The sequence below is a fragment of the Phocoena sinus genome, chromosome 13, assembly GCF_008692025.1.
Source record: "Phocoena sinus isolate mPhoSin1 chromosome 13, mPhoSin1.pri, whole genome shotgun sequence".
NCBI classification, from domain to species: domain Eukaryota; kingdom Metazoa; phylum Chordata; class Mammalia; order Artiodactyla; family Phocoenidae; genus Phocoena; species Phocoena sinus.
In genome coordinates this window covers 22220698-22233219 of record NC_045775.1, presented here as the reverse complement: position 1 = coordinate 22233219, position 12522 = coordinate 22220698, and the positions used below count along the sequence as shown (strand labels likewise).

Sequence of the window (12522 nt, the reverse complement as noted above, 5' to 3'; positions counted from 1 at the left end):
TTTTTCCCAGATGTTAGGCCATTATTTCAACCAAGCGTGTGTTGGACTTTAACCTGAGAATATGGCACTAGCTTTGAAGTCAGATTTTTTTTAAAACTGTGGGCTGGCCCTGGCTCGACCATCTGAAAATCAACTGGTATTTATGTATATTTAGACAGCCACATAGCTAGACCTATCCGCATCTACAAAGACTGCTTCAAAGTATCTTAGTTGGGGACACAGACACACAGAACTGCTGTGTGAAGCCTGGCCTTGGAACCAGCATCTGACCTTGGCCAGTCCCAACCACCCCAAGCCCCTCTCCTCCTGGGGAAAATAGCAAAAACAAGTATATGAATGTCTTATACAGGGCTCTGTATATAGTAAATGCTCAATAAATATCTCTTTATTTGGAGAAGCTGGGAAAAGGAAGTAGAAAGAAACAGAGAGACCTGAGTTCACTTCATCTGTGTAATAAGGAAGGGGATGGAAAGGGAGAGATAGAGGGGAAGGGACGGAAAGTAGATATGATGGATGAATAAGGAAATATACCCATTCCCTGTCCGTGGGTAAGTTATTTAACTTCTTTGAGGCTTAGTTTCTTTATCTATAAGACGGGATAATAACACCTACCTCACTTAGCTGTTAGGATTAGAAAAGTAGCTAGTATGGAATGTCATTCATAGCTCACTAAGGGCAGGGATCACTGTTACCACCACTCAGTACCCTGCGTCTATCACATGTCTGGTCTACTCTCTTGACTTTTACTCTCCTAGCAGTGCCGTGAGCACCAAAGATGCATAAACGTAAAGGTGATGTTTCTTCTCTTGTTTTCATTTTAAAAAGCACCAATGAATTAATCACGATGCCATTAACAGAACTCGATGTCACGTTACCATTAGATGCCGTTAAGAACTGTGGCACAGGCCAGTCCCCATGAACTGGGGCAGGTTCTGGGCTTGTTCTATTTATAGGCCCAAGCAAGAGGCAAACCGAATGTGGTCATTTCTCTGGTTAGGCTGTGACTCCAAAACAAGGGTCTGTAGCTGTCAGGAACTGAAACTGAGTCAGAAGCAAAAGTGGCTTGTGTGGCTCTAGATTTTCCTGCCTATGGGGAGGCGGGAGGCCAGACAAAGAAGCAGGTCGCTGTGAGAGGCTGAGGACCTGCCGAGAGTTCAAGCAAGACGAGCGTGGGGCAGAGGTGGAGGGAACTCTCACGGATACACCTAACCCCTCGTTCGTTAAAATCAAGATGACATCATTTTGTTTTCCTAGTCACACAGACAGGGTCACTCTTCCAAAGGGGGCATGTTCATTGGCAGGACTTTTTAACAGGGACATTCTGCCTTTTTAGGAAAAGGCCAAAGTCAACATCAGAAAATCCTTTTTCTGGTCTGCAATAATAACAGCCACTGTTTAGCAAACATTTCTATGCGCCAAGCTCTGTGCTTTATATACTCTTCTTATTTAATTCTCACAACCCTGGGAGGCAGATGGTATTTATTCCCATTTTACAGATGAGGAAAACAAAACTCAGTGAGATTAAGTAAAGATCCACACTGGAGCCCGCTCACCCCAACAGAGGCTCCTACCACTTGACTCTCCCTACTCTTCCCAAGGCTGCATCCAGTGACCTCATTTTGGGAGCTTGGAATTGGTCAGGGTGGGAGCATTTACACCATGGAAATTGGCAAACAATACAAACCAGCCCCCTCCTTTTATTTCTCTTCTTTTTTAAACTGCTGAAGAACTGCTCATTAAATATTTACCAGCCACTAAGTGGGCAGAACCAGGATTCAAATACAAGTCTCTCTCCTCCTCAAGCCCACCCTCTTTCCAGTTCATCCCCAGGAGAAAACGAGCTCTCACTCTCTCTCTCTCTAACAAAGCACCATCTCCCTATTGTCAGTGGGTCCTCAGGAAACCGAGAGGCTGGGAGAAGGCTGAACACTGGCTGCCCTGGTCTCTTATGCCTCCTCCCCGGCCCCCCAGGAGATGCCCTGATGCAGCCATTAGTAGTAAACACTCAGAACATCTGAGTCCTTTTCCTTGTCTGTGCTGAGCTAAAGATTCAACTGAAATTACAAGGGCCGAGTACGCCGGAGACAGGATTTACAAGGTAATAATAATGTGCTGTCGTATATGGCACTTTTGATCTTCAAAGCATTTTATAGCCATTTACTAATTAGTCCTGGGCTGCACTCACTCTGTGCGCAGGTACAGTGCTCAGCGATGGGCTGAACTAGCAAGAAGTGTTTAAAAAACACACAGGCGACTGTCGCCCACTTACAAGTGCCGCTTGCTTCCGTTGCTGTTGTGGGTAGAGATAAAAATCTCAAAAACACTGGTTCTGAGTCCCTGGCATTTGAAATATGAAGTGGCTATTGTCACCTTCTGTTCTTTGGCTCCGCATAAGAAAATGAGCCCAAATCTTCCCCCTGTGCGAAGGGGGCTGAAAGTCTTTTTAAGCATCATATAATCTCCATGCTCACAAACCTACACATAGTACATCATCCTTCGCTGGGGAAGAAAGAAGTCTCTGTTTGTTTACTAGAGTCATGGACGAACGTGAGAAGCGGTACTGGATCTGGAGCTGGGAGCCCGGGCTGAGTCCTGACTCTGGCACTGACTGGCTGGTGATCATGGGTAACTCACTTAACCTCTCTGATCTTGCTTCCTCATCTGTGGAACAGGGGTGACCTTCCTCACTTGCTTGCTTCACAGGTCTGCTGCAGAGATGTGCTGAGATAAAGTGCAGGACAGCACTTCTGGTTGGACTGGGCCTGCTTCCCAGACGTGCGGGCTATACCGTTGACAATCTGGCCGGCCTGAGCCATCTGGACCCCAAGAGACTGGCAGGGGCAGGAGGGCCACTCCCAGGTCACACTGCCCAATACTGGCCGCTGTCACTGAGGACTGGCGATTTGAAATGCCAGGGGTCCAGGCCACGTGACCTCACCCCGCCCCACAGCTGCCAACCACCCCCGGCTAGAACTGGAGCTGGAAGCCCTTACCAGGGTAGGCAGCCGGCCGGGGTCAGAAGAGACCCCAGCATGGTTGCGACCATGTGCTCAACAGAATCACCTGGGGAGTTTTATCAAAATCCGGATGCCCAAGCCCCAGCTAATGATATATGATTCAGCAGACCTGCAGCGGGACCCTGAGAAGCAGCTTTTTAGAAAGCTCGCCGGGTGGTTCCGACTACACGGAGAAGTGACTTACTCAGCGTCACACCGCTGGCTGACGGCAAAGCTACGGCGCCAACGCACGACACTGGACTGCTCTCTGTCATGGGAATTCCCAAGGTTTCAAGGCAAAGTACTCAAGTGGTGAAAGATCCCAGAGTTGGGCAGCCCTTCGGCTGGAAGCCAAGCTGGGAGGTCTGTTCTACCTGTTCTCTCACCTCCTGAGAACATTCCTGGGTGCTGGAGAATACAGGATGGAGGGGTACCCTCACTGGCCCCCAAAAGGGCCCCGAGCTGGCTCCCTTTCAGGCTGACGCGGTGAAACTGAGCTCCACCAACCACAAGAGGAGCTGAGGGAAGAGTGAGAGGCTGGGTTCCACCCGTGCGGGCCCTACAGTGGGAGAGAGGCAGGTGGGCTGAAGTAAGAGCACAGGCCACTCAGCCTGCTGGTTTCTCTCGCCTTCGCGCCGAGGTCCCACTTCCCTGTGTCGAAAGCCCTCAGGGTGGAACGCCGCTAAACTAAACTAGACCTTGTCAAGCGGGCAAGTTGGCTGTGGCCAGCCTGGGTGTAAGTTGAGGGAAGTCGTGTGACGGCTCCCGACTCCCAGGTTTGCCCTGATTTGCTGGGAGAGTTTCTTTAGCTTGTGGGCCTTAGATCTCGCCTCTGACACTGAAGGGAGTAGCAGGGGAGAGGGGCTGGGCGTGGAAGCAAGGTGACTTCTGAAACCCCGCCTGGCTCTGATAATCCATACATTTAGGGAAGATGGAGCTTGCTCAGGGTACCTTCCCCCGCTCCGTTCCTGGACGGCTGCGGAGCTGGCAGGCCTGAGCCCAGGGATCACCCACGGGACCCAACCTGTGTCTTGCAGGTATAATTCGCACAGTCCTTTGTCAGCCCAAACAACTCTCCCATCAGCCTCGGGAGGAGGGATGGAGAGAGAGATGGGTTCCTTGATGCATTCAGCAACCTTTAACGACCGCCTCCTGGGTCAGGATGGGCTTTGTACACGGCACACACACAGGGGCCTGGAGATGGATGGGGGAGCGGCGTTTGACGCTGGCTCCCAATTGTTCCCGAGCGCTGGCCTAGGGCCCAGCTGAAACCTTGCCAGTTGGTCAGACTCATTCAGGCAGCACCTTTCCAGTGAGGGACTGTCCAAATGGGAAAGGTTGGGTGTGAAACACACACGCACAAGGCGCTAGTTCCAGGGAGAAAGAAAAGAGCAAATGGGTGTTTTATCTGAAAACTTAAAAGAGGTCTCAGAGACAGAGGCTTTGGAATCAGGGTGTGTGCATTTATGATGTCTTACGTTCCCTGGAAAAGTAACAGCATCCTGATTTGTGACTTTATTTCTTCCAACTAAGAAGTATACTGAAGGAAAACAAAAAGGGGGCAACCAGAGGTGGGGGGCTCTGGGACCCAGGTGCCCGCCAGCCAGCTCAAGTGTGGGTTCCAGTCGGGGCGCAAAGCTGCTGTGTGAGTGAAATGCTGCCGTGAAGACATTCCAATGGCTTCCAGGAAGCGGCCATATGTGCTGACACGCATGTGGACAGAGCAGTCTGGCTGGCCACCTCTCAAGACTGGTGTTTCCTAGAGCTTTCCATTGGCAAACGCTGCCTCCTGGAACTGAGGGACAAAGGTTTTGAAATAAGCCCTGGTGGGAAAGGGGGAGAAAAAAAATTGCGGTTAGCACAAACATCTTGAAAAAAAAAAAAAGTGCAACTCAGAGCTTTCAACCTAACTCGGAACAGTTGTTATTTATTGTTCGTGCATCTTGGATTGGATTTTCCTTCCCTGCTGATGCAAAGCCCTCTGGATTTTTCCAAGGGAGGTCCACACAGTTCACTACCGTGCTATCTCTCATGGATATTTAAAGGGCCTGTACCCGGACCTTCCTGGCTGCCAATTCCTATTAGACATCAGGACTCGGGTTCCGTCTGCCCTTCCCCAGGTCAAAGCCAAGGGTCCAAGCTACAAGCCAGAGAGTGATCAAGCCAACCACCCAGTCGTTTCTGTGATCTGAAATATCAACAAGGTTGCACGTTTACTCAGGTGGATCTCCGACTTCATATAGACAGAGAGGGTCTAATAAGAGGGATTTCTAAGTGATCCACGGCCTCCATTCGTTGGCAGACGTATTCGTAGTTCGATCTACTGGAAAGAAAGCCAGGCTGGGTATCAGGAGAACGTTCCCCGGTCAGCCACAGACTAGTGACAGGGTCTGGGGCAGACCGTTTGGCTTTTCCGCAACCAGGTTCGAATCTGGAGAAGCAGGCTCTCTGTCAAACGGCAGGAGAGGGGCACATGCCACACTGACTGTGCCAGGCACTGCCTTAGGTGCCAAGGGTTGTGAGATGACCCAGATGTGGCACCTACCATGCAGGTGATCTCAGTTTAGAGAAGGAGCAGACACATGAGAGATACCAACTGCAGTGGTGAGGGCATTTACGGCAATGCCATGAGGCACCAGCCTCGGGCAACCAGTGAAGGAGGCGGTGAAGTAGCCATTTTACAGGTGTTCGAGGCAAAAGACACAGCAGGAGCAGAGGCCTGGGGGCATGGGAGGGCTTGTCAGGAGCTGGGAACTAAACACTCTTCCGGAAGAGAAAGGGTGAAGTAGAAAGCAGAGGGAGAGGAAGCCGCAGAGGTTGCGGTGCGCACCGCATGTGCCTGCCAGGCTTCCCTCCCGCACCCCTGATGCCCGTGAGATCAGAGCAGTCACACCGGACTTATCCAGAAGTGGCTCACCTGGACCTGTGACTTGAGCTAGGAAGGGCCACCAAGACACCTGTCACCATCAGTACCACAAAGGCCTCAGTACCTCACCCACGTCTATGTTATTTAGGACATGGTTCTAATAAGCTTGGCGCTCCAGGCTCCCAGGAGGTCAGAAGCCCCACATTAGGAATCGGGGAGCTAACTTAAAGGCAGAGGGCAGACCTGCTGAAGCTGCAACAGGCAACAAGGCGAAACCCGTCTGTGAGAAGAGAGCAGAGAACAGCTCAGCAGTCATGAAACTCAAAAGGGTGGTTCATTGTTGGCGGTTCAGCGTCAAATGGGTGGTTCAGTGTCGGGCGAAGAGCCCCACAAAACTCAGCAGCCCCGGGGTCGCCACTAAGTCGCCGCTAAGAGCAGCCATTGATGACACCTGCCTGATCCCCTCTCCTAATGCCAAGTCACCGGAAACCCTCTTTCAAATTTCCGTGCTTTGCTGAATTTTTTCAGTCCCAGTCTCTGCAGCCTCTCTGCCACATTCATGCGTGGGCCCCCGTGTCTGGAAGCTCTCTGTCCCTGGGACATTACACATCTAGACCTGCTCCGTCCCTCTTCCTCTCCCTCCCGCCTTCCCCACTCCCATAGAAATCGAGTTGGCTACTCTTCCGGTCCCGGTCCCGCTCGCCACTCCCCTCGCATCCTCTCAGGCTCGAAACACCCTCAGCATAGAATCTGCCCCTCCCCTCACCCCAAATCTGGGTCTCCAGCCCTTATTTATCTCCCAAACTTCCAGGCCCACATTTCCAACCACCTCCAGGACATTGTGACCTGGGCGTCTCTCTATAACTCAAGCCAGTGTGTTCCAAATGTGCTTTTTCATCAATATTACTCATTTGAAAGTGCTTCGGCCCCCTGGTACTTCTGTAACAGAACCCTCAGTTTCCACTTCTCCCTAAACCCCTGCGGTGAAGTCATCCTGAAGTTTCTTCCTCTTCCTCCCCTGTGTCCCAACACCTGGGCTCCCTCTCTTGTTACCTTTCACAAAACTGCTGTTTCTCCCTGGGACAAAAGGCTTACTTTGTGGGCTTCCCTGGTGGCGCAGTGGTTGAGAGTCCGCCTGCTGATGCAGGGGACACGGGTTCGTGACCCGGTCCGGGAGGATCCCACGTGCTGCAGAGCGGCTGGGCCCGTGAGCCATGGCCGCTGAGCCTGCGCGTCCGGAGCCTGTGCTCCGCAACGGGAGAGGCCACAACAGTGAGAGGCCCGTGTACCGCCAAAAAAAAAAAAAAAAAGGCTTACTTCGCTTTTCTGTTGCAACTAAATCAATTCTCTTTGAATGTGGGTCTCAGTCACTACCCCAACCGAGACCTTTCATCTGCCCAAACTCGCAGCCTGGCATGCCACGATTTTTACTATTTGCACTTTTTCTCGGTTACATTTTTGGGATCGTGCCTCCCCCGACCTTTGAGAAGCTAAGAAAGCTAAGGATCCTCTCCCAGAAAAACTTCAGGTAAGTCTCACTGTGATGTCACATGCAGTTGGGGGATGCCGCAAGCCCCCTGAAGCCCACGCACGGTCCAGGATGCCGGCCTGCACTCCCGCCCCCTCCAGTGTGGCCATCTGCTCTTCCCTCACACGTGCCATTTCCACCTCGGGGCTTTAGTCACGCTTAGGCCAAACGCCCTTGCCGCCATCAAGGCTTCCCTGGTCACCAGAAGGTCCTCTCCCTGCTTGCAGACGCTCTCTGTGCTTCTGCTGGGGCACGTGTCACGTGTGCACATGGCTTGCTGGCCGGGCTGCCCTCCCAGACCTGGAAAGCAGGGGGCATGTCCCCTTCTCTGTGACCCCACAGGCCTGCCCATACAGAGGGCCCAGTGTGGACTTCATGGCTGTAATTAAGGTAACTACCGACGGCCACCAGGTTTGCAAGAGCAGTTAAAGCACGTCCCTTGCACGCTGTAGAGGGAAGTGAGAGACAGCAACCCCACAATGCAGGCGAATGCAACGTTCAGCTTCTGAGGAAGAAAAGTATAAACTGTCGTCCATTCTCAAACTTCAACCTGTGCCGACGGTTAGTGAGAAGGATAAACACCTTCCTCCATCTGCATCCTGACCCAGCCAGACCACCACCTGCTCTGAGACTGAGGACCTCAAACCCCTTGCCTCAAATCCCTCGCCCTTATGGGAAGGGGGACTGTGATGAGGCAGAAGGGGCCCCCGACCTAGGGTGAGGCTGGCGGGGCGAGAGAAGCCCTGAGCTTTGTTTCCCCACAGTGAGGAGGGGCAACAAGCCCACCCTGATGCGACGCACACGCAAAAGACGTGCGGGAAGGAACCTTGTCAACTGGCTGCCGCCACTCGGACGTGAGGGCCGTTCGTTCCTTCCCCGTGTTTCGCCTGCTGCTATTTCCCCAGCGGTATCTGTGTTTGCTGGAGGGGAGCCTGGTGGCCCTTCTGCAGAGGGTCAGATGTTGACAGGCCGCTGCCCGTCTCCGCTGCATCTGCGTTACTGCCTGAAGGACACTGTGGAGTGTGACGTACCCCAGCACCACTGGGCAGGGTGGCGTCCCTGTCCCAAGTCACAGGGGAGGACACCAGGGGCACAGGCTGTTGGCTCCAAGATAGGTGCCCGATGAGGGAGCGGTGCTGGCTGCTGCTGGAACGGGCCCTGGGCACGGGGGCAGGGGCATCTCTCCCCCGCTCTCCCTCCTCAGGCCTGGCCTCACACTGGGCAAATCTCATCAGCTCAGTTTTTCCTTGGACACTTCTGGGGGAGGGGCCACACCAGTGCAAGCTCCTTAGACCGAAAGGTCTTGGCAAGAGGGAGCAAGCTTTGCAGCAAGCTCTCTCCTTCTTCAGAAAGTTCTGAAGTTTCCTGTTGTGTCCTGGGCTTTCCCTGCCAGGGCAAAGAGTGTGACGCCCGGGGGAAGCAGTGTGGAGAAGGGCTAGTTAAAGGCATGATGCCACCAGCTGTTGTCATGAGTGCTTCTCAATGCGGATCCTCACCAAGTCAGCTCACGGAGGCGAGAAGGAAGGGGAGAATGACAACTGGCTCCCATCCATTTATAGGTTTTCTTTTGAAGTGCTGTTTTCATTTGTTTCAGTTTTTAATCAGAGAAGATGGAGAGCTGCCCAGAGTATATTGCCTGCCAATGGCACTAGTTGTCTGTCACCTTTTAAAAAACGCTTTCACCCAAAGACGAAGTGTATGGTAAGCTTTAAAAGTCTAAGTGTGTTACGGGGGGGTGGGGGGAAGGTCTTCTCACGTCCCCCCTTAACTGGCCAAAAGGGCCCTCAGGGAGGGAGGCCTTGAGTCAGCCAAGCTCCTCATTCTACTCCCACTGGAAGAGACATTATCTTTAGACCAAATTCGAGCTAAATATGCCTTAGGACAGCATAAGGCTCTGACCCTCTTCACTGATCTCAGTCCCTCTGCCCTGGGTTTTATTTAGTTTTTTGGCTGCGCTGTGTGGCATGCAGGACCTTAGTTCCCCGACCAGGGATTGAACCCATGCCCCCTGCTCTGGGGGCACAAAGTCTTAACCACTTGACCGCCAGGGAAGTCCCTTCACTCTGGGTTTTATAAGATCACAACTCCATCCAATCCCAGAGTATCAGGCTAGCAGAATAAAACTTAAAGAACTGACCCCAGGCTGAGGCCAGGTAGGTTTTCCATGAATTGGAAGCAGGACTGGCTCCTGGCCTCAGCTCACAGGTGCAGCAGGGGCGGAGCAGACAGACCCCTGAGGCCAGGAATCAGGGTGCTAGGCTGCTCAGCAGGTCTACTCTTCTGGGCCTTGGGTCCAGGAGCAAGTCTCTTCCCTTCTCTGGGCGCCAGTCCCTCATCTTCAAGGCAGGGAGCTGCGCCTGATGATCCAGGGCCTTGCAGGCTGGAGGCTGTGAAGGGCAGGCAGTGTGGGCTCAAGGCCTGGCCCTGCGCTTTACTGGCTGTACCACCCGGGCAAGTGACTCACCGGTTTAGCTTTAATTTCTTCAACTATGAGAGGCGAGCCGTGACGCCTACCTTAAAGTATAGTCCTCATGAGGATTAAATGAGACGTTCCATGTAAGCACTTGGCCTGGTACCTGGCAAACTAGTTGATCAACAGGTGTCAGCTGTTACCGTGGGGACCCAGCTGGGTCTGAGGGGGAGAGGCGGACAGCCAGGGCACGTGTGGCTGCAGAAGAGAAAACCCCCGTGTGGATGGAGAGGTCCTGTGGTCCTTGCTCCCGGTTCATCCTTTCCCCTGGGCCTTCTTGGATCATTTTTCACATATCGTATTGAGCTGGTAGCTGGAGGCACAGAGGTGGTCAGTCTCAGGATTGGACACCCAGCCAAAGTCGTTGGGACACCGCGCACCTCCTGAAATGCAGCCCGGAGCTGCTGGAGACGTGCGCGTGGTGCGAGCGGGAGGCACCCGCGCCCCGGCCGGCTTCCGCCTGAGCTGCTGCGTGTGCTCCCGTGCGTGGCTCTGGTCAAAAGCTTGGTCGGGGGGAGGTCGCAGCCGTGGACTACATGGATGTTCAAGAGTCATGTGGCTCTGGCTACCCCAGATGGGGGTATTGAAGTGGGCCCAGTCCTCAGACAGACCTTTTTCTGTCCAGGTCAACAAGTACTATAAAGGGGAGGCAGTTGGGCAAGTGAAAAGGGCACTGTCCACACGGGCTCTAGTCCAGGCCCTGGCTCGTGGGGTCATCGGGAGCTGGGCCTCAGTGTCCTCACCTCTAACAGGAAGATGGATACTTGGCAATCTCTAAGTGCCACCCAGTAATGGTTCTGAGATACCCACGTGACCTTGAGCAAGCCACTTAACCTCTTTGTGTCTTGACTCTTCACCTGTTCAATGAAGGCACCAGCCTAGCCCAGGCCCCGATGCACCGTAGGTGATGGTGGTGAGGGGAGACGGTGGTCGCCTTAGCTGGGATGCTTTTTCACAAACATGGCAGAGCTCTGAGCAGATGTTCAGGGAACCACAGGCAGCTGGTGAGAGGGAAGGAAGGCCTGTTCCTCTCGGCCATGTCTGCCCTCCAACTGAGAGGAGGTCCAGAGTCAGGGAGCTCAAACTAAGTTGTCAGGGGAAACAATGCCTGGAAAATCCAATCATCTATGTGTTCTGGGGAAGGGGCTCTGGGGGCACTAAAGAGAGTGGTGACAGGGAGCTGTCAGGAAGATCCTCAGAGGCCTTGAGATGAGGGCAGTTAGGAAACTTTCTTCAACAAGTCTCATCAAAAGGGATTTTCCCCGCTGGAATTATAGGTCTTGATTTATTCAGTGGACCTTTTCAAAAGAACAAAAATCCATGCAATCAACATCTGAACAATTGAATCAGTATGGCTTTAAGAAAATGAAAACAACAGAGAATCAAAAGCCCTAAGAGGTTGGAGACTCCGGGGAAAGAGGAAGGAAGCCCGCAAAGCAGATTAAACATCGCACAGGTGGCACTCACAACACTGTCGCGTGGGGCAGGAGTCAAGGTCCCATTTCGCAGGTGAGAAAACAGACGCTGAGCCAGTTTAGCTAAGATACACCCTGAGCGCAGTGCCACCGGCGCTCGTCTTGCTGCGGGAGCGCCACTTCAAGGAGGAGGCCCTGTGATCTTGCCGCCTTCAGCCTCATAGACTTGGGGCCTTGTACTTGGCAGGAGCCTAAGCAATTGCTCTCTTCCCAAACTGGACTCTGTAGCCTCTTTCTGGAATTCGCAAATGCTTTCCTCTGGGCAATCGTCAGACGAGCCTTACGACGCTTGCTGAGTCAGGCCAGGGTGGCGGTGGATAGCGCGGGGTGCGAGGAGAGGTTCGGGGACGCGAACCTCCTCGTCAGGAAATCAAGGACACACAAATCAAGTCAGAATTCATTTTTGCAAATAGAGGCAAGTTCCCAAACATCTAAGGCTCCTTTCTTTTTCCAATTTTCTTCTGCAGCTGTGACTTCAACTGCCACATGTTTTTAATCAGTCATAAGCAAGACGACTGTGGTCTGAAATCAAAGCAGTGCCGTAAACAGTGTAAGACAAGTCCCGCTAATCTCCTTGTGGTCTTGCCTTGTCCTCATTGTCCCGAACGGCCACTGTAAATACTGACTCACTTGGGGTTACTGTCCCCGTGGCAAAGGGGTCATCCTTATAATAGAATCTCTATAGAGAGACCCGGGTCTGCCTCAATGCCTGTCACCCCAAACCCTCCAAAGGCCACTGTGAAGACGGCCCATCCAACTCTGGGCGCCTTGGTAAGCAAGCGCCCGGCACGATGGGAGCTTATTTTGTAGCTGTGCCCTGAGCGATGTCAGCCTGGCTGCTGGTATGGGCTTTAGGAACAAACAAGTTGTTGTAACTGGTTCATGTACATGGTCTCCCTAAACGTGCCAACCCTTGAGCAGGCCTGGTTCATTTTTAGGGGGTCCAAGATCGCAAAACAAGGAAACTAACACACTTGAGATGCGAAGGCTTGATGTCATACCGAGAACACAGTATCACACGCTCACAGCTTCGGGCAGAGGCCCTCGCCCTCGACTGGAATCAATCTCCCCTCTGCTGGGTTCCATGGCACAGTGGCCTCCAACCTCAGGCCCAGCCATGGTCTGCCTCGAGTCTGAGATATTAGACTGGTGTCTAGGCTCTGTCTTACACAGCTCGGGCTCCTCGC

General features: G+C 52.9%; 1 protein-coding gene across 8 annotated transcripts in view; it reads right to left on the bottom strand.

The window, feature by feature from the left end:
- Window positions 1-12522, bottom strand: part of BABAM2 (BRISC and BRCA1 A complex member 2) — a 451346-nt gene that overhangs the window by 10944 nt on the left and 427880 nt on the right. For 3 of the 8 annotated variants that reach the window (XM_032652850.1, XM_032652848.1, XM_032652851.1), the window contains one exon: window positions 3406-4819. The exons of the other annotated variants lie outside the window; for them this stretch is intronic. In XM_032652850.1, coding sequence (XP_032508741.1) covers window positions 4756-4819 — 64 coding nt within the window. In that variant the 3' untranslated portion in view covers window positions 3406-4755. Of the gene's footprint in view, window positions 1-3405; window positions 4820-12522 lie in introns of those variants that run through there. 8 annotated transcript variants of the gene reach the window in all.